At 43.7% G+C, this 20,115-nt stretch overlaps 1 protein-coding gene across 1 annotated transcript; it reads right to left on the bottom strand.

The window, feature by feature from the left end:
* Positions 1 to 288: 288 nt before the first annotated feature.
* Positions 289 to 19,907, bottom strand: LGI2 (leucine rich repeat LGI family member 2). Its single transcript, XM_036382273.2, has 8 exons — positions 19,717 to 19,907; positions 19,563 to 19,634; positions 16,706 to 16,777; positions 13,446 to 13,517; positions 12,835 to 12,906; positions 11,613 to 11,782; positions 6,833 to 6,997; positions 289 to 4,306 (listed from the first exon to the last, which is right to left on the bottom strand). The coding sequence occupies exons 1-8, from the start codon at positions 19,905 to 19,907 to the stop codon at positions 3,489 to 3,491; spliced, it is 1,632 nt and encodes a 543-aa protein (XP_036238166.1). The 3' UTR covers positions 289 to 3,488.
* Between the last annotated feature and the right edge of the window lie 208 nt (positions 19,908 to 20,115).

Here is a 20,115-nt window from a genome sequence, read left to right as displayed (position 1 = left end):
AGCTCATGAACGATAGTCGCAGCGCTAGCTGCATTACTTACTTGCTAACACTAGATGGGGTGTAAGGAAAGAGTGAAGGGGAAAATCAGGGAGCAGCAAAACCTTCGAAGTCCAAACTATCTCAGGCACAGAAGATTTAACTAACTTGAGCATGGCTTTCTCCACCTAGTCAAAAGCCAAACCCGATCATAAATAGACAGGGACCCGTTTGCCCACCCTGTCCATTCCTCTGGCTGTGTGGAACCTCACAACTTGGATATTTTAACATGTGTGACACACCACTATTAGTCACATTAACTACATTTTATTCATATATTGAAAGAGTACATACACATATCAGTAGCATAGATTGCATCAGCTCCTCTTTACTAAAAAAAGCTCAATGTATATACAACCTTAAAATGCTGCTCTAGCTAGTGCATATTAAATCAATGCTTATATAAACTAATGAACTTTACATAGATTTATGTATTTTAGAATACATTAAAAATTATCAGTGGCATGTTCTGTTATCCTTTTTCACTGTCCTGATGGTCTAACATTTCAATGAATTATGGAAATGCATATTTTATTTACTATTCAAAACAGTTTCTATTACAGAATATAGGCAATGGAGACAAGCCTGTGGCTGCATTTGGAAAGGCAGAAAGGATTTTCAATGATTAGCAATTTCTGTTTTTATGCCTGTATCCTGCAGCTTTTCCTTGGGAGCAGGAAGAGCAGAACAAGGCTTTTCTTGAGGTCTTGCCTTTGTTTATTCCTATGAAAAGTACCGTAACCTTTTCTTAATTCAACTGGGTTTCTGTCCTCCCTCTTAGCTGCTTTGGTGTCTGTGCACGAGCTCAGCAGAGCAGGCAGGCCAGTGTCTGGCTCCAGGCTCTTCCTGAGACTGGGAGGGATGCTGAGCTGGGCTTTCTGACCAACCAACACAGCTACTCAACAGAAGCAGCTGCTTGCCCGCAGAATTAATTTCCCTCACTCTCTTCTTCTGGTCCCATGTGAATGAGCTAGACTCCTGTGGATCACTTTATCCTCTTTATTGAGCCTGTCTCTGCAGATACCATTTTAATTTAATCCAACTTGATAGCCAAGTCTCAAAATCCCCTTGGCTCTTGAAACAGTACAGTCTCCTGGTGTTTAATACACAAGCCTTTTTCCAGCATCCTCTTGCTTCCCTTCAAGGATCCAATTTCTCTAAACTAGCTTTTCACTCTGCCTGATGCCCCTTCTTGAGTGACTAGAACTCACAGTTGAGCCTTAAAAGAAAGTGCTGGTGCACTGAGAAATACCACCCTCATCAGAATATCTAACTCTAGTGAAACTTGCATGCTTGACAGAAAAGCAATACAAAATGCTTTCCCACAACACAGGCTAAATAAACGTTGCTTGCCAGCCATATCCACTTCAAAAAGTAAACTGGTAACATAGTAAGAAGTTGCATTCACTGACAGACATGAGTGTCTTTGTTTTGTCAGATTTGTTAGCTTAATCCTAGGAGAGGTATTGCTAAACCCTACTGCAGAGCATTGGTTTGCATCTACTGAACCACTGGGACTGACACCACATTGGGATTTGGCAGGCAGCACTCAGTATCTCAGAGGGTGGGATGGGCCAGGTGGCCAGTGTAGCTAAAAACAAAACCAGGCTGAGCAACTCTGTAGGAAAAAAGGCCTTAACACATAATTGAAAATCAGGATGAGGTATGTCTCTGACAGGCCAGTAATAACTTCATTTCATAGCAGAGAGGCAAAAGTTGGGGAAGACTGTGACATTCCAGGTCACTGGTAGGTTATGGCTCCTCATGGGAGTTCTTATACATAATCCTCTTCTGCAGCACACTCACTTCACACCCTGGATATTGGAAAGCCTATGAGAACATCTCTGTTTGTGATCATAGGCCATGTCTCACATGTCCAGGGGAAAAATGTCAAACTCACTCAGAAGAAGGATGGAGAGATAGGCCTAAGTATGATGGAATAAAGGACAGTTTGCTTTGCTCCTCCTGCTTTATGCAAAACCTCTCTATTATCCAAGGCAGCAACAAAACATGATAAACAACCTAGTAGACTAAGTGGTATGGAAACTTAAAGAAATATCTTGTGTAATTTAACAAGCAAGAGCTCTGATACCCAATTCTGTTGGGTAAGGGGGGCAAAGACCCTTTCCTGGAAAACAGTCCCTTGCTGTTATCTTGAGAGAGGCTCTGTGTGCCAGGATTGCCCTATTTAGGATAATTGAATGGCTTGGTCTGTAACCACCCAAAACAGCAGTGAAGCACAGTCTGTCCACATGCTCCTCTTTAACCTTCAATGGATTGGCAACCTGGCAACAGCCTGGACTCACCCAGTGGAAGTCCTTCTTGGAGGCAGGAGCAGCTCTAGTCTGAAACAGCTGCAACAGCTTGGTTTCAGATGACTTGGTGATACTGAAGTCACAGTTAGACTTTAGCCAGAAGGAGGACTTCCCAACGACAACTTAGATGCCCCAAACCTGAATTTATTGCTAATGAGCTGTGCTGTGGGGGGAAAACACTTGACAATAAATCACCTCACTGAGTACAGAGGAGCTACAATATGGAGTGCGTCAACATCAGTATGTGTTTCAGGCAAAGCTTGAGCCTTGCCTTCTGGAATAAGAGTTCACAACAGAATAACATGATAAACACCCAGAATCTACTGGGAATCATCAGGAAAAGTATGAATTAGGGCAAGATGGAATGGATACCTGAATACCTATTATAAAACAGGGGGTGGGTGCTGCTTGTACTTGATTTCTTCATGGCATTATGCAGACCTCTGGTATTTTCTGTCTGTATCAACTTGTTAAGATCTCACAGTCCTGGAGAGACACACTCTTCCTAGCTACCCATTTACTGTGGGCTGGGCTACTTGTTAGGCACAATTGATTGCTGAAAAAAGTGAATAATGGTAGAAAAATGGCAATAGATTTTGACTCTCCCTTCAGTCTGCAATGTATTCTAATGATGTCTTGGATTTACTGTGAACCAGAAAGAAAGATTTTGAAGAGAGAACTCAGTGTATTCTGGAATGTTCCTCTTTGCTTTTGCAATTCATCAGCAACCATGAAGAACAGGCTCTAAAATTAAAACTTACAGTACTAAAATGTTACTTTAGGAGTCAAGATCATATTTATGCTTTGTATGGCTCACTCTTCATTTTCTTTATGAGATGTTCAACTCAAGGGAGTTTTCTGGATTAAATTTAGATCATTTTCTTAGATGTCAACATTAATTCTAATGCACTGCACTCCTCTTTGAATGACTGCAGATTGTAAAGTGTCTTTGAAAAAGGATAAAATGGACATGTCATGCAGTAACCAAGTAAATGCAGTCCCTGATTAATATGCAAGTTTAAAAAGTTCAGAAAATGTCATCATACTCCATAGGTGCACCTGGTTTTTGGAAAGGTCTCTTTTTGTTTTGTTTGTGTATAAATGTCATTCTACATAAATTTCACTCTAGCAGCTTTTCATAAACTCAAGTCAATGATGATATGTTCAAATATTTGAGTGTTTCCTTTAAAACTAGAGGCAAAGAAAAAATCTCTTCGATCTGTTGACACAGCTGTGAAAGACCGTGGTGCTTGCACGTAGATTTCTTTAAATAATCTAAATATCTTCTTTTCACCATCCCACTGGTAAATCTGGGAGAAGGTATAGTCACTTCCCAAGGCTAGGTAATAATTGTCCTTGAAGGAGAAAGGCTGCAGGGTCATGGCTCCTCGGGATGGAAGAGCCTGTATCTCCACAAACTGTTTGCTATTCCATTTCATAACTCTGGAGTCACCAATGAATCTCGTGAGTGTGATGTAAAGGTCATCTTGTATCCTGAAACTCTTCACAGCCAAGACATCTTCCATGTTGGGGATTTCACTGTGTGGGACAAACTTTTTGGAGGCTTTGTTCCACTGGAGTATAATGGGCACCTGGGAACGGCTGGAGAGGATTAGATATGATTTCCCATCTATATCGAGAAACTCAGCATCAGTGTCCCTGAACCACTCATGAAGAGACTGATACGAATAAAATCCTTTGTTATTCCACTTATACACTGTTGACAAACCTGCTTTAGAGCTATCTGCTATGACAAAAAACATTTCACTGTCTATCTCAAAAAGCTCTATATCATTTGGCTTGGAAATGCGAGATACTTCAATATCCTGGAATTTGACAAACTTCGTCCAGCTTTCATCAAACTTGTAAATGTGTGAGCCACCAAAGAGCTGTGCCACCACCACAAAGACTTGGTCACCAACAAGAACGGCTTTACATCCCACTATAGACTGACCTATTGCCCAAAGAAAGAAAACAGAACAACACATGTATCAGCACAGCACAAACCACATTTTACACCACAGACATTACTACCAAAGCACCCCTCCCCTTTTTTTAAACCTGTACCATCTCATAATTTTGTCTTCTGCTACATTCCATCACAGCATCTTTTCAAGCTTTTTGCTTCCCAGTAACTGGAGAGATTACTTGTCCCACCCTGTAGTGTATGCAAGTATGATGCACCATAATATGCTGATTCCTTTTTATGCAAAATATTTTTTTATTTCCCTGTTTGTTCAAACACATGGTCCCTAGTATCCAAAACAATTATTTAAGCTAAATTTAATTATTTAAAAATGACAAGAGTTTTTATCTTGCTGTTCATCAGATATCTGAAATTCTCTTTATTCTTGTAATGTCTATGTTTCCATCTTAACTAGAAGAATGAAATATAGTATATTTTTCTTGCTCCAGAAGGGTTAGAGTCAGCTTTTTGCTACTGTACATAGAAATACTGATGCATCTTGTGGATATATCACCTGACAGCAGGATGAAAAAGATAAATCTAACTCTGCTGTTTGTGTTAGGTATTCTTGAAATTTTGTTAAACCAGAAATATTTAGCAGTATTGCAGTTGCCAGATAGATCAGATCAGGTTATGGACTGTCTCAAGAATGTCGAGTTACACTAAATAAGTACCACATCAAAAAGTAACAGCGAGACAATTACGATAGTTGTAGTTGGAAGCAGAGAGGAATTCACAGAGGGATTCCTCTGTGAAGCACACAGTTCAAGTAGAACTATGGCTGCACAAGCTCCCCAGTGCATCCTTGGTCAGTCACTACAGGAGATTTACCCAGGCTCCTGTGCTGGTCCCCTACCTGTGGCTTTCAGAGCTGGCCTGGGATGATCTGCCATCCTCACAGTGCAGGAGAGCTGGGAGTACCTTCAGCTCAAGTACAGCAAGGGATCTGCAGCACAGGCATGAATGGTCGAGCTGATCATCCAGGCCCCTTCTGATCTAACTCACTCAAAACAAAAACTCTAGAAGAGCTTTCACCTGTCTCCTTCTGCAGAGGACAGCAATGCTTTTCTCTTCATGCTCACTGTAAAGGCAACCTTGACAACTAGCTCAGCTCCATAAGCCCATGTTGTAAAGAGCTAAATTTAGATATCCAAATGCCAAGCATATGGCAAGTAGTGAAATTCTCTGTGGAGCTGGCTCCAGAGCTCTACAAAACACTCTTCAGGCTCTGCAGGAGGCTCTTTATGTGCCTGTGTCCCCTGGCAAAAACCAGGCTCATGTACATTTCAGAGTCCAGAGCTCAAGCTCAGACCTTCCAGGAGCAAACTCTGAGTGTGGAGCTAGGAAACAAGTCCCTTGCAGAAATGTCTCCTAACCAAATCATTCAGAGGAAGGTGAAACACACCTGGAAGTGTATATCTAGGGTTTGCTATCTTTGCAAATGAGTCAAACTCTCAATTTCATTTCCAGAGTTTTCCTAGGGCTCAGCTAGCTCTCTCTGGACTGTTGACTTCTCAGTTTACATCCCTGGTAATTTTACCCTAATCTACCAAAACACAATGAAACCTTAAAAAGCAACATTTTTCATTTCCATAATTTCCTGACAGAGGGGTAGCTTCTTGTGAGATTTTGTTAGTGACACACAGAGCTGATCTTAGGAGGTAAGTGCTTGCTGCCTTTGTAGAATTCCACACCAGAGGAGGACACAACATACTCTATGTCTCCCAAAATATAAGGTAAAAAGTAATCAATCACACACAACAAGGACAGGAGGGAAAGGTGTTCCTTTGATAATTTAGCTCCTGAGTATTCAAAACCTCTGGCTTGGAGTATCTGAGAAATCAGGCAGCAGCTAACAGCTTTGAAGACAGTCTCTGCTGTCATGGTGTGACTGAGCACCACAAGTGTTGGTAAGGGACAGAACAGTTGTTAGAAAATCAGCATTAGAACATCACCTGGCATCCACACAGGCTTTTTGTTTGATCAGTAATCTGGCCAAGATGTTAATTGAGCATATTTGTAAATTGAGAGTAAATGCTGAAGCTTTACAACACATCTCTTTAGGTAACAATCACAGTTTAAGTATTTCTGTCATTTGCAGCTATCTTCCTGGTTAGCTCACCCTACTAGCATCCTTCAGACCTGTTTTCCTCCTGCATTAAATAGATTCTTTTTATATTTTGTTTTGCAGGCACTTTGGCAAGAGCAAGTGCTCCTTCAGCTTCTGCTTTAACTTGCTGTGTGACTGAGGCAGTGAATGCTGAGCTGGGCCATGGTGTGACATTCATGGCAAGTGTTTGTGCCTTCAGAAAAAAAGCCTAGTTTGTGTACCACAGTAAGGTTAAATATGCACATATTAACAAGATGCATTACTCCATGGAGTCACTCATGTCCAAACATCACTCGCTTCAATCAGCCAAATTCAATAGAGATTCAGGACAAAACCCAATAACCTGATCCTATCTACAAATCTTATCCAGTTCATCAGTGAGTGGAATCCCAGTGTTCATATACCTGTGATATTGTCGTAACTCCTGAAATTCATTTCAATGTGATCCCACTCCAGCACCATGCAGTTCTCCATGCTGGGCTGTGCAATAGCTACAAACACATCATTCTTTGAGTTGAATGTATCCACTGAAACAGACTGGTAGGGCAAAATCTGGTGGACAACAAAATCTAGAAACATACATTTACAACAGTTAGGATGCATCCTTGCTGGAAACACAAAGTGGTCACTGATTAGAATGATGTACACTGAAAAATGAGTGAAATACTCTGGATTTTGTATAACACTATCGTGGAAGTAGCAGTACTCATGCTAGGCACACACCAACAGGGAAAGTGTCTCCTGCTTTAGGTATCATGAACTGTCCTCTGAAAATGTATTTGTCAAGGAAATCAAATATGTAAATAGTGAAATAATTCAGATTTTCCAGCCAGGCAGGCTACTATCAGTGAAATAGAGAAGTCTCTTTCCCCACAGCTGGAAGTTGCTCTCCCGTCAAGTGAAATGGCCTTGCTAGAATCACATTCAAGCTGAGAGACAGCAACTACCAGCTGAAGTCCAATAACTTCTTAAGTCATGCAAATTTAATCACCAGCAATTTGTGTTATGCTAAACCAGGCAGAAAGTGAAATGATATCTGAAGTTTGCCTGGGGATAACCCCATTTTGCCTAGACCATAGACAAAATGGTGTAATCAAAAACTCAGTTAACATAATGTTTTATGGGGCATTATAATGTAGTTTAGGCATAAAATACAACCAACCTGAAAATTACTATCCAGTGGAAAACTTATACTAGACAATAAGACTGAGAAATTGGAGCAACCTGTAAAGATTAGGAGTGTAACTCCAGAATTAAAGACTTTTTTTCTCAAAAATTTAGTGCCTTTGTAGACTCAACCTGAAAATTCACCCTGCGGTGTGTCAGGAGTCACCACAGAACCAGCGTGGGGCAAAGTGAGGAGACTTGGGTCGGAATTTGACATTTGACCAGTCAGCTGTGCAAGATCTCTATTATCAGGAAAAAAAAATGGTGTAGCAGAGCTGACAAAGCACTCAGGTCTAAAATGTGGTCAGAAGCTTGCAGTGAAGTAATGTGTGGATATAGATATGTAGAAAAGGAAAGGCATCTTCCCTATGATGGCATTTCTGTGCAGAACCACACACTGCTCTGTTTTTAGCTCCATTTGCTACACGCCTTCATCATGCACTCCAATGTTGGAAGGGCCTGAGCATCCAGGGATTTTGGTGAATGGTAATTAAGTCCTCACTCGAGTCCCTTATTTTGGTGCATTATGAAATAATTGCTTCTGAATGAAGAACCCTCTGTTTCTGCATGCTTGAAAGCCTTGCCCTTGAGGAGTTACACTTGTGGAGAATAAAGATAGATGACTACCATTAAACAAACAGAGCAGATTCCACAGCTGTGAAAGAAATGACAGTCTTCATTCTTCGAGGGACTATTATAAATAGAGCTTGGGCTTGGTTCATAAATGCTGGTAGGCAAACAAGAAAGTTATCTTCATTCTCACTGGGAAACTAAAAGGGCTGGGGAAAACTGACACTGAAGTATGCAAAAAGTAAAAGTAACTGACCAGCTATAAAAGGATGGGGCAGGAGCAGATACAGTCACACAAAATAAAAATATTTTTTTAAATCTTGAAGAATGAAAAAAACCAGAAAACTAATCCTGAAAAGACAGCTCTTGAAATCTGAACAGTTGTGAAACTCTTTGGGGGAATCTGTGAATTGAAACAAACCAGTCTGTATGTGAAAATGGGTAGGGAAATCATTTGTAATCAGTAAAAAGCAATAAATGCTGGTTTTAGCACAAGCTGGGAATACCAGGCTGTAATGTAGAAGAGGGTTACACAGTGAAAGTTGCTGCCACATCAGGGTTGAAAAAAATTCTAATACAGTAAACACAGGACTGGGAGAGGAGCCCTTTTCCAATATCTTTCTTTTTTAAGCCAGATCCCCTGGATGGGAGAGGGCAGAGGACACAGCCCCTGTGTTCCCCCTGTGCTGCTGGCTGCATGAGCTGTCCCTCTCTGCCTCCCACCCAATGCACAGTTCTGCTCTCCCTGTCTCAACACACGTGGTTTTCATGTTGTTTTCTGCTGGCTGAGAGTGGGGGTGTCTCCCTGTCCTCTGGTCACTTATTGCACCTCTGCTCCCTCTGTGGTTGAACTGGCATCATGGTGTCACAGGTGAGGGGCCCAACACTTTTATTGGGATGATTTTCCTTCTGGCAGCCCTTGCTCGGGCTGATGCCAGCACACAGGAGCACTGATGCCAGCACAGGAGAGGAGGAGAGTGCAGGGAACATTACAGGACACCAAGGAAAAATGAAAGTGATGGTCTGTTTGGGCAGCTGCCCCAAAACTATATCCTGCCATTCAGTCCCACTCTCCTCACATCCCTTCTTCCCTGCACTTCTGCTCCAGGTGAGGCTACCCAGGACCTGGGTGTGCCAGCAGGGAGTGTTACCCATCCCTTCCCTTCTCCCACCACAGGAGATCTCCAGCACAGGAGCAAGAATGGACCAGTACCTATTAATATGCAAACTACTTCCCTTCCAGACAGCAGGGAAAGAGAAGACCACCTCCAGAAGACAATCCCAGCTTGGTAAAGAAAGGGGGAAACAAGCTTCCAAAGCTCAGTGAGATGATCCCTGCCTGCAGGTTGGGGCAAAGCAGGTCCCAGGCATGCACATGGCCAGTTTCCAGTGTTTCCAGTGGCTGTGGGAGCCCAAGGCCTGTTTTCCAGTCTCCTGGAAGTGAGCTACATGTTCCCCTGTGGTGCTCACAGCCATAGGACAGCCCCCTCATACACTGTTGAGGAAGAAAGACAAGAAGTGAAGTGAAATGGCTTAACCTGCTTCCATGATGCAAGCACTGAGAAATGGAAAAGACAGATGCTATCACAAAAAGAGTTAAAATTCAGGTCACCAATACTGTCAATCACTTTCTCTGTGAAGAAGCAACAGGACCATTTTGTTCTTTGCCCTTTTATTTTAACTTTGGCAGCACCTCTTTCCATCTCTCCTGTTACCATTGCAAACTGCAATGGTACTAAAGCAAACTGCTTTATTACTACATCCTGCACCCAGCCATGCTCGACACAGAGTACTGGAGACCAGAAAAGATGGAAAGTCTGATCCCAGCTGGCAAAGGAGGGAAATACTATACTAAAGACTAACATGAGTGAAAGAGTATTGCAGAGTCCTGCCCACCACTGACTGGGAAAGGAGAATACACCTACAGTGTGTATTCTAAGCCTGTGACTAATCTATCCTCAAGGAAAGAATATGGGCATATTTACACTCCCTTTGGATCTGGGGGAGGCAATAGCAGAGAGGGAGAAAACAGCAGTGGCCTGACATCACACACCACCAAGGTCATATAGAACAGAGTGGGACAGCTACATGCTGTGCTGTGGGCATTTGAGCAAATATTCAGCTGGGCAATCCTTGCCCCATGGAATGCCTTCAGTTCCCAAAAACTCTGCAGCATGTGGAGTTAGATTTATGCTTGGTGTAATTTCACTTACAGCAGAAAAAGGGACAATGGAGCAACATTTTTTTCCTGGAGCAACTTTGCAGTGTCTAGGTACAAAAAAGTGACAGAGGGCTGGTAGGTCAGGATAGGTTTGAGGACCGGGTAAGGCTCTCTCTTGTGCACTGTTAGTGCTACCCAATGGCTTAAACCAGACTGAAATGAAACAAAGCTCCTTTTACTTTGCATTGTTGTGTCTCAGTGATTCAGAGACATAGGAATGTAACTTTGGTGCTGTTCTAAACTTCATTGCTCTCCTGTGTTTGACATCCTTTTATGCAGCAGGTTATTGCACTTTACCTCTACTGCTCTTCTGACATAATTTTGAATTCTGAGTTCATTCTCTTTTCCTTCACATATTGCCATCAAAGCACCTTTCATACCTTTTCCTGAAATTTCATTTTACATTACTAGTAATCACCTTTTCTCTTGTCTTTTAATAATAATGACTGACTTGATGATAGATGAGAACTTGCACACCTTTGATATGACTGTTGAGAAAAAAGGCAGAGCGCTGACATCCTATTCAAAGAAGATGAAAAACAATACCCGCGGCTGATATTTCCAGTTATATGATGTGACTACATTTAAAGATAGGTAACTGCAGCAGTTTTGGCATAAAATATAAGCATAATCACATGCAAATTTCTCTTTGCTCCCTTCAGCATGCTTTACATTACCTTAAAAAATAAAAAATCAAGATCCTAGGCAAGACAGTAGTCAGAATATTATTGGATTTTTCTCTTCAACTTAATGGAGTTCTGTGATGAACTTCTGGCACTATTGCCACCATCTTTGATGCTAATAAATAATGATTTATCAAATAAAGATAACAGCTATAGCCACATTTTTTGACTTATTTTCATTGCTTTCTGTGAAATACAGAGATTTTGGGAAGCTCATCTGCCATAACTATATGGCTTTATTCCAGATAATAGAAAGCATTCTGTGATGAAAATTAAGCCACAAATTGAGTCATAATCAAGTCTTTTGGAATATGAATAGGCAGAGCTCTTCTCCCATTATCACTTAATCCAAATAAAAACTCAGTACGTACTTTGGCATCTAAATGTAATTTTCCCATTTTGTAACTTGTTCTAGTACTTGGAAGTGCTTTGCATGTAACCCTTTCCTCCCCCCAGGTCATGCTCATAGAAGTGAAAGGGTATCATCTAAACTTCTGATATTTAACCATTTGTAGTGTGCTTAGAAATATACATTCTGAATACCTGTAGTGGTGCATTCATAATCAAAACTTGTCACATCATTTAACTTCTTATCCTGATATTCTGCTGGACCAATACACAGGACATCAGAAACAGTGGAATTTGTCATCTTTAACCACAAAAACAACCACTTGGCTTTGCAGTCACACTCAAATTTATTTCCCCTTAAATCTCTAAAAAAACACACAGAAATAAACATATTTGAAAAGGTTGATAGCAATATGAGTACTACAGAACTGTCATCACCTTGACATGCTGAATTTCAAAATATCTGAATATCCTCTAATTGTTCTGAACTGAAAACAGGGAATTTTAAGTTTTATCTGGACTCCTTTATCATGAGCTCTTTTTCACCGGGGTTTTTGAAAAACCATTGCATTTTATGGTCATCTATAATCATAATAATGGAGCACTGTGTGATTCATGTGTAAAGTTAGTTTTTTGGTAAGCTTTCATAGGATGAGGACTGTAATGTAATACATCCTGACGTTCAGGCTGTCTGCTGCAGGCCTCCTTTGCACCATTCACCACTGACACACAGAATTCCCCTTCCTTCACTGAACTGTCCAGTGCTGCTGGTTGACAGAGCAGCCTTGCAGACATAAAATACAGATGGAAGACTTGCATTTTTTGAGTCGCTGCTGAGGTAGAGTCAATTTAGCTTCTTCCTGCTCATGTATGTGCAATTTCAGCACTGTACTTGTTCTTTGATCCTTTGGCAATTTCTGTGGCTTAAGATTTTACTTTGCTGTTTGAAGAGCCAGGCCAAAAATAGGGGAATCCTGGTTACACAGGGAAATGCTGATAGAATGTCAGCAAGGTGCTACAACTGCACAGAACAAGGAAAAGAAGCTTTTTTGTTTTTAATTAATCCCTTGTACTAAAATAATCTCAGGGAATATGTAACAATAATAGGAAAATATGTTCAGAGAAACTGTCATTTTAAAATTCATTGTCTCTCTGTCTCTAAAACACAATTTACAAGACATCAGAAAGAAGTACAATAACACAAACTATGTACAGCATCACAAGAAGCAACAGTGATTTAAGAAATAGCAGTTACTTTAGGAGAGTCTATCAAGCAAACAACTATACAATGAAAAACAGCTAGAACAAAAAAATACACTTCTTTTTCTGTGTAGATACCAGATACAGCACCACACACCCAGAACCTAAAACTGAGAGCAAGAGTGACAGAAGCAGTAGAAAGATTCTCATTACTTACAGTTCAATTAAAGAATCTAAATCGCTGAAGACATCCCTTGGCAAAGCTTTGAGATGGTTATTTGCCAATGAACTAGAAAAGAAAATGAGAGTTTGTACCATTGCTATCTCTTACCTTGCAATTCTTACAGGTTGTTAATTATCCAGTACTGTCCAGCCACTGGCACTGTTAGAAGTTACCAGGAACAGGCATTAATTATTCTCATTCAAGAATGGTGATTGCTTGAAGTTCACATGAAAGTAAAATATTTCAAGCTATTTTTTTTTTCCCAGGTGCAAATGTAACCCACAGAGCAATCACTGAGCACACTGGAAGGAAGCAGGAATGTTAATCATGAGAATGCAATGTGGTGGTACCAGCCCAGCACTGGGGGTACCAGGGGCATCCCAGACCCAGCTGTGCCTGCTCACAGGCAGCCCAATATGTGGCAGTGCTGCCCAGGCAAGAATTGCTCTAAGGCTGGTTCTTAATTTATGGAAAGCATGTTTTTGACAGCAGGAGAAAGCTGACACAGAGGGAAGAGAAGTTTTCTGTGTAGCAGGAAAACCAGTGGTCTCCCAGGAGAGTTTTGTTCAATTAGAAATTACTTTATCAAATGTTTAATAACTTACAGATGAGTCAGGTCACGAAGGCCACGAAATGCATTTCTTGAAATGGTTTCAATTTTGTTTCCTTCAATAAATCTAGGCCCAAAAAAAAGTATTTTAAAATACTTTAAGTAACATTATTATTAGCATCACTGTGCTTTAAGCTATGGTTGCCAGATGCAGCATATTTCTGGGCAGCTCCTTCAGACTGAAAGGTGGGAAGTCTCAGTGGAGCTGCTCATGTTCCCTTTTCCCCTTTCCTTGGGCAGGCTGCAAGGAACAATGCAAGTACCTGGCATCACAAGGGATGGTACATGACCCAAATGCCCAGCAGAAATGGAATAAAGTGAACAAGGCAAAAAAAAAATTCCTCTCTTGGTAATCCTCTCAGGATGTGTTGTGTGAGGCAAGAGTCCTATGTAGGAGAGCCTCCTGAGGCAGACTTTAGAAGCTGAAGTCCTACCTTCCCCTCTCCCAAATCAGCAGCATTTTCAAAGCAGCAGGCAGCACAGAGGTGCCAGGGCTGCCCAGGCTGCAGAGCTGCTCTGATGGGTCCTGCTCCCATGGCTCTATATGCACACACAGGGCCACCTCCGTGCCCACACAGTCCTGGCTTGAACTGCACACCTTTGACACCCACACAAACAAGCAAGACCACTGCCTTGGCTCCGTTCTGGCTGCCACAGTTCAGCTCTGTCCAGCTGGGCCATCTCCCCTGCAGGCTGCCAGCTGCACACAAGTCATGGCCCTGTGCACTGGGGGAATAATGCCAGGCACATATCGATTCCAGCAGCACCCTGCTCCTCCTGAGTGCATGTCAGCATTTCAAGAAAGAGCTGATATTTGAGCATCTTGACCCCTGAGCACTTGAGGACACATCCCCAAATACACCATGATCCCTGCAAAGTGATTGCAGCCAGGTGGCCATCAAGATATTGCATGGTACAGCTATACCTGGATGAAGAGAACTGTATGCTGACTTTATGAAAGGCTTATGAGATGAAAGTGCCTCCCTTATTCCTAAGCTCTGTTTGCCCTGCAGAGAAGTTAGAGGGAAAATGCTATGATACAAGGTCTCTTCTCAAGAAAGTGATAATGGGAATGCAGGAGATGACAAGTGCTCCTGGTTCTGCAGTTTAGTTGTAGGAAATATCCTTCATGAAGTGACTGGGACCCTGACTGCAGGCAAAGGGTGCAGATGAGAAAGTGTTGTGTCTGCATGGGAGATGTCAGAGGCAGGTCAGCCCTTCAGGGCTGTGTGGAGCCACAAATTCAATCCACAAGAGCAGAGAGCCACACTGCCTCCTGACACCCTCACTGGCAGCTGGCACCTCTGCACAGCACCAGCTCAGTGATCCAGTGATGCAAATAAACAAGGCTACACTGCTGCAAGCTGGGAGTCAGGAATTTGCCAGATTCTTGAATCACCAAGCCTGGTCTCCAAGAGATGCTGCTCTGGGAACTCCAGTCTGCTCACCAGCAAAGCTCCCATCTTTATCAGACCTGCCTTACCCAGACTGTACACAGAGTCAGTTTTAGGGTGCACTGAATGCCATTATGAGAGCTGCAAGAGCAGCAGGACACAGCTGGAAATCTATTATCTATATATAGGTACCAGCTGTGGGTGCTCCCCAGCTGCACTTGGGCCAGAGACTTTGGCTTTGTACACACAGACACTTGCCATTCCTATTTGTCAGTGAGGTTTCCTTCTTCTCTACAAAGTCTGGTCCCTGGTAACTAAGAGACACGAGTTATGGAAGCTGTACTGGTTTTACTGGCTGCATGGCCAAAGAAACAAATCACAGAGAAAGGCCACTCACAGCCAGCTCCCAAAAGGTTGAGGGGTGATTTGCTGGGAAGAGGAAAAGCTCTATGGAATTGGCAGAAAAGGCAACCACAACCATTAACTGAGACCACTTGTTCAGCTGCTAAAAGAATTTGAAACTCTAAGGCTCTACCAGTCTTCATCCTGCTCCCTGGCTTGCAGCTGGTGGTCAGGGACAGAGTTTTGTCCTTTGGCCCTCTGAGGAGGGCAGGGTGTTTCATTCAGAAGGGATCTGGTTGCAGTGACCAGTACAACCACCACGATGTGTGCTATGCAGTGCTATGCTGCTGGGACAAACCCATCAGCACTGGAAAGCAGGCTGCTAATGGTACAACAGAAAATGGTTTTCCTCCTTTTTACAAACTACTGCAAATAATTTTTTCACTGAGACAAGAAAAGGAATGCCTAGATAACTTGCTATCTCTGAAAAATCCAGATGTAGCTGAATAATGGATTTTAGCATATACCATTTACCATTATCTGCAAATTCCATTGTTGGCTACTCCACATGCACCAGACTATTAACCCTGAATACACGCCATCATAATATCTATTTGCCTTCAAGATTTTACAAGAGTCAGTTTTATGAGCATTGGTCTTTCTGTAAAAAGGACAAATGTTTTCCACAGCTACATTTCAGCTTGGAAAGGTGGGTGGAATGAGCATTTTTTTCAGGTCGTACTCATAGTTTCAAACACACCAGCTCATATTGAGTAGCACAGAGAAATGCTGTCCTTTGGAGTGTGAAGGGAGGACAGCCTTGTACCAGGGCTAATACCTTTTTTAAAAAGAAAAAAAGGGTGAACTGAAAATAAAAAAAAATAAGAACCAGAAAAAGAAAGGAATGTAAAAATCAACTAAGTGAATGATATAAGCAAAAGGAGAGTTAAATAATTTAAAATAATAATATAAATAATTACAATAATTTATATTATATGAATTGTATGTTTATATATTTATGTATTTATAATTAATTGCATAAAGATAAATTCTATGGGCATTAAATAGGGTATCAGAAAAAAGGCAAAGTAGGAGACAAAAGATGGGAGAAGAGAAGCAGAATCGTGGTTGTTCAGGGCAGTACACCAATATTCTGCAATTCCTGCTCAGGCTGCCCATAGGTGAGAACAGGCTGCTCCACCTCTTGCCTGAGATTCAAATCCCCTTAACAGGAGTGGCACTGTTCTGGAAAGCCCAGGCAAGCTCTTGCTAAGCAATGCCTTTTTGGTGTGCTGTAATTGCACAGAGATACCTGGTATTCAAGGCATCTTTTAAAAATGCACTGTAACATCTGAAAAATCGTCAGCCACCATAAAGAATATGTGCACAGGAGTGGAACATAAATCCTTCAGCTCCCCTGCTCTTGGGAATAACAGTAAAGACCGAGACTCTGCAGCAGGAGTCTTGGCAACTTATCAAAACATCTTTATTTATAAAGGGCATAAAATACCAAACTTACAGGTATTCTAGATGGAAGAGACCAGCAAAGGCATCATCTCGTATAACAGTGAAGGAGTTGGAGTTCAGCAAGCTGAAAATGGAGAGCAGGCATTAGGAAAGCACATTAAAACTTGACACATTGGATTATGCCTGTTGTGTTTATTGCCCATGACCAAACTAATCTTACTGACCTGAGCTCATATCACCCCCCCAATGCAGTACACATAAAATACTGTGGAATGGTCTATTGAAAAAAAATTAAAGGCATTACATGATGGTAGTTAATGTCCACTACTCCCCAGGAAAAATGTGCCATTGACCTTGGCTAAATGTAACCTGGTCCTCAACTCAATGGTCCGCTGAGCAGAACAAGGCATCATTAGATGGCAGGTCTGCTGAGTGTGGCTCATCACCCCTCCAGCCCCACTGACAACCTCTAAGAGTCCACCTGAGCAGCATCCTCAGCTCCCAAGCACCAGCTTTATGCAGCCTCACTGGGCCAGCCCTCACTCACTCCATGCTCCCAGGGGGATGCTCTGAGCCTGACCTGCAGACAGGGTGCAGCCTGCAGCCTGGGAGGACAGCAGCCAGTCTGCCAGCTGGAACCACAGACATGTCCAAACCATCGAGTCAGAGAATCCAGCTGCAGCGCTGCCTCCTCCAGGCGCTGCCTTGCCCTACTCCTGTGTGAACTTCAGGGACAAATATGCCAGAGCTGCACCAGAGAGGCTGTCACCTGAGCCAGCACAAGAGAGTCAGGGAGAAGGAGGTGATGGAGGCTTTGCCAGCAAACTTCATTCCTCATTGTATTAAAGCACAACGGTGGACAGTCCAAACGTTGATGTTCAAAGGCAGAGAGGGCAATTGTCTTTCAAGAAAGCAGTAAAACTTCTAGTTTGGTCTAAAATATTAACACTACTCAGAAGAAATAATTTTTGGAAAATCTCAGAGTTTTCCCTATGAATGAATATGTCTGCACTAATTGCTTTATTAGAGCAACTGATTAATCTTCCTTTTGTATGGTTTTAGGCATTTTACTAAAATTAATTTAGAAGACTAATGAACATGAAATGCAAACTTCCCCTGTGATCCCTGGATATTATGCTAATACTAGACAAATGCTCCTTAAATTATCCCAAAGAAATCTGACAAAGATGAAGACCACCATCAAAAATAAATCCTTGCATTACTATTTTACCACGATTACTGCGCAGAAAACATTGTCCTGAGGTCCCCATGTGCTCAATTATGCAAGCAGCTCTTTGTTATTTGTTTTTTTTTCTCATGTTTTAAGGAAAATGTTACAAATTACACTAAACAACAGAATTTTTGAGTGCCTAAGGTGGTGGTTACTACCTCTTTCTGCTACATCTGATTACCACATAAAGTGACATGAGCAACTTCTGCCTTCCTCAACAACCCACCTCTGCCCCACCACCCTACACACCCCAACATCTCCATAAATCTGCTGCAGCTAAGGAAAAGGGACAATCTTCATCTGCTCTTCCTCCCTCTTCCTAGTACCACCATCCAAACAAAGCCAGATTCCTCCCATCTCTAATTTTCCACCCACAGTTTCTCACCCATGGATTTCTCCCTTTCCTTCCCAGCTGGCACAGGTCACTGTTTGCCACCATTTATTGGTGGGAAGGTCCTCGTGCCGTCTGCTGGGGGCTCAGTGCTGACCCTCAGCTCCCACAGAAACTTGGTTTTGGGAACAGTTTCACACTGAAGGAGGTGAAGGCATCCACCCCTTGCTTTGCCCACTTCCCCCCAGCATTTTGCATGGAGTGCTGCTCCTCCCAGTAGGAACACAGGCCTTTGAGCCAAAGGAGATGGGGGAGCCTCACCATCAGCTACCAGACACCTTTAGAGACTGTCTCTTGCTAACACCAGTTTTAACATCTAGTTATGTGGTGAGCACTCAGCCTGGGTTTCTGGCAGGCTTTGGATCTTTTTGCTGAAGTTTTCTTTGCAGTGTATCTTTGCCTGTGGGGTCAGTCAGTCCTTATGGGGTGGAGGTGTGGAGGGCCTGCCTGGTGTCAGGCATTCCGGACAGGCTGCACTGGGCTGGACAGGACGCAGGCTGCTGCTCAGCCTTGCTGCAGACTGCCAGAGAACGGAGTACCCAGGCTCCCCAGGGGGCTGTACTGCAGTCTCTGTATCTTCCCTGCTGCCTCCCAGGACAGCTAAATTAAGCAAGTTTGCTCAAGCTCCTGGAGCAGGAGGCACACGCCTAACTGCAACATGGGCACGACAAGCAGATGTCAGGATGGATGGCTGCTAAGTGCTGGGAGCCAGAGCACTGTCTCCTGGGCAGAGGAGCGCTGGGTCAGAAGGCATCTGAGGGGCCACCCTCCAAGTGGCACGCTGAGTCGTGCTGCAGACAGCACCAGCACTTGACACAGAGAGGATTCCCTCTGAGGTGTGTCCTGGCAGCCTCTGCTCAGCCCTTTGTGCCCACTGTGTCACAAAGCCAGTGCAAGACTCCTGGGCACAAAGTGAGCAGGAGTGAGAGCCACCACCACATAACTCTGGGGGACAAAACTCAGCCTTAAACTTACTAAAGCTGAAGTTAAAAAAAAAAAAAAAAGAGGAACTTAGGGCATCATAAAACATTTTACCCTCCTTTAGTAACTAAATACACATTTTCTGAAGTGGTTTCTGAGCAGAAAATGCATCCCTGAGCAAAATGTTATGAAACAGCAGCTACACTGGGGGACTGTGCACGCTGTCTTCTCCCGTTTTCTCCCTTTCTACAAGAGAGAGGTAACTCTATCAGGAGAAACGGAGAGGCTCTATGCTTAAAGGGACTCTATTTAGGAGGAAGGGGTGAAGTGCTACTTGGCCGTGCTCCTTCCCAGTGCCATACTTACAGCAGCTGCAGGGAGGGCAGGTGGGAAAACATCCTGTCCTTGACTTCGGAGAAGGTCCCGTTGACCAGGCTCCTGGAAAAAGAGATGCCCCCATCAGGCGGGACGGCCCCGCAGCCCTGGCCGCCCGTGCCGCCCGTTCGGGCCCCGCACTCACAGGGAGCCCAGGCCGGCGGGCAGGCTGCGCGGCGCCCCCGCCGCGCCCACGCACAGCGCCGACTCCCGCCAGCAGCTGCAGGGCGGCCCGCAGCGCGGCGGCCGGCGCGGGGCGGCGGGCGGCGGCAGCGCCAGCAGGGCGGCGGCGGCGGCGGCGCAGAGCGCGGGCAGGAGCCGCAGCGGCACCGCCATCCCTCCCTGCCGGCACCGCCGCTGCCCGCCGGCCGCTCCCGCCGCGCCCTGACATCAGCGCGGCGCCGCCTCCGCTGCGGCGCCGGGACGCGGAGGGAGGGAGGGAGGGACGGGGGGACCCGCGGGCGGGGCGAGGCGAGCGCGGCCGGGGCACCGAGCCCTCCGCACCCCGCAGGAATAAAGGCAAAGGGCCCGCGGGAGGCCCCCG

The sequence above is a fragment of the Molothrus ater genome, chromosome 4 (assembly GCF_012460135.2).
Source record: "Molothrus ater isolate BHLD 08-10-18 breed brown headed cowbird chromosome 4, BPBGC_Mater_1.1, whole genome shotgun sequence".
NCBI lineage: Eukaryota > Metazoa > Chordata > Aves > Passeriformes > Icteridae > Molothrus > Molothrus ater.
Note: the sequence above shows the minus strand (reverse complement) of the source record. Positions and strands in the feature narration are given on the sequence as shown.

Bases quoted from the DNA above. Each gene is read 5' to 3' on its own strand.
- LGI2 (XM_036382273.2), bottom strand. From the start codon at position 19,907: ATGGCGGTGCCGCTGCGGCTCCTGCCCGCGCTCTGCGCCGCCGCCGCC. The intron at 16,778-19,562 runs GTAAGTATGGCA...CTCCATTTTCAG, and splicing joins CTGCCCTCCCTGCAGCTGCT to CTTGCTGAACTCCAACTCCT. The intron at 6,998-11,612 runs GTATTCAGAATG...GTATGTTTCTAG, and splicing joins TTATGAATGCACCACTACAG to ATTTTGTTGTCCACCAGATT.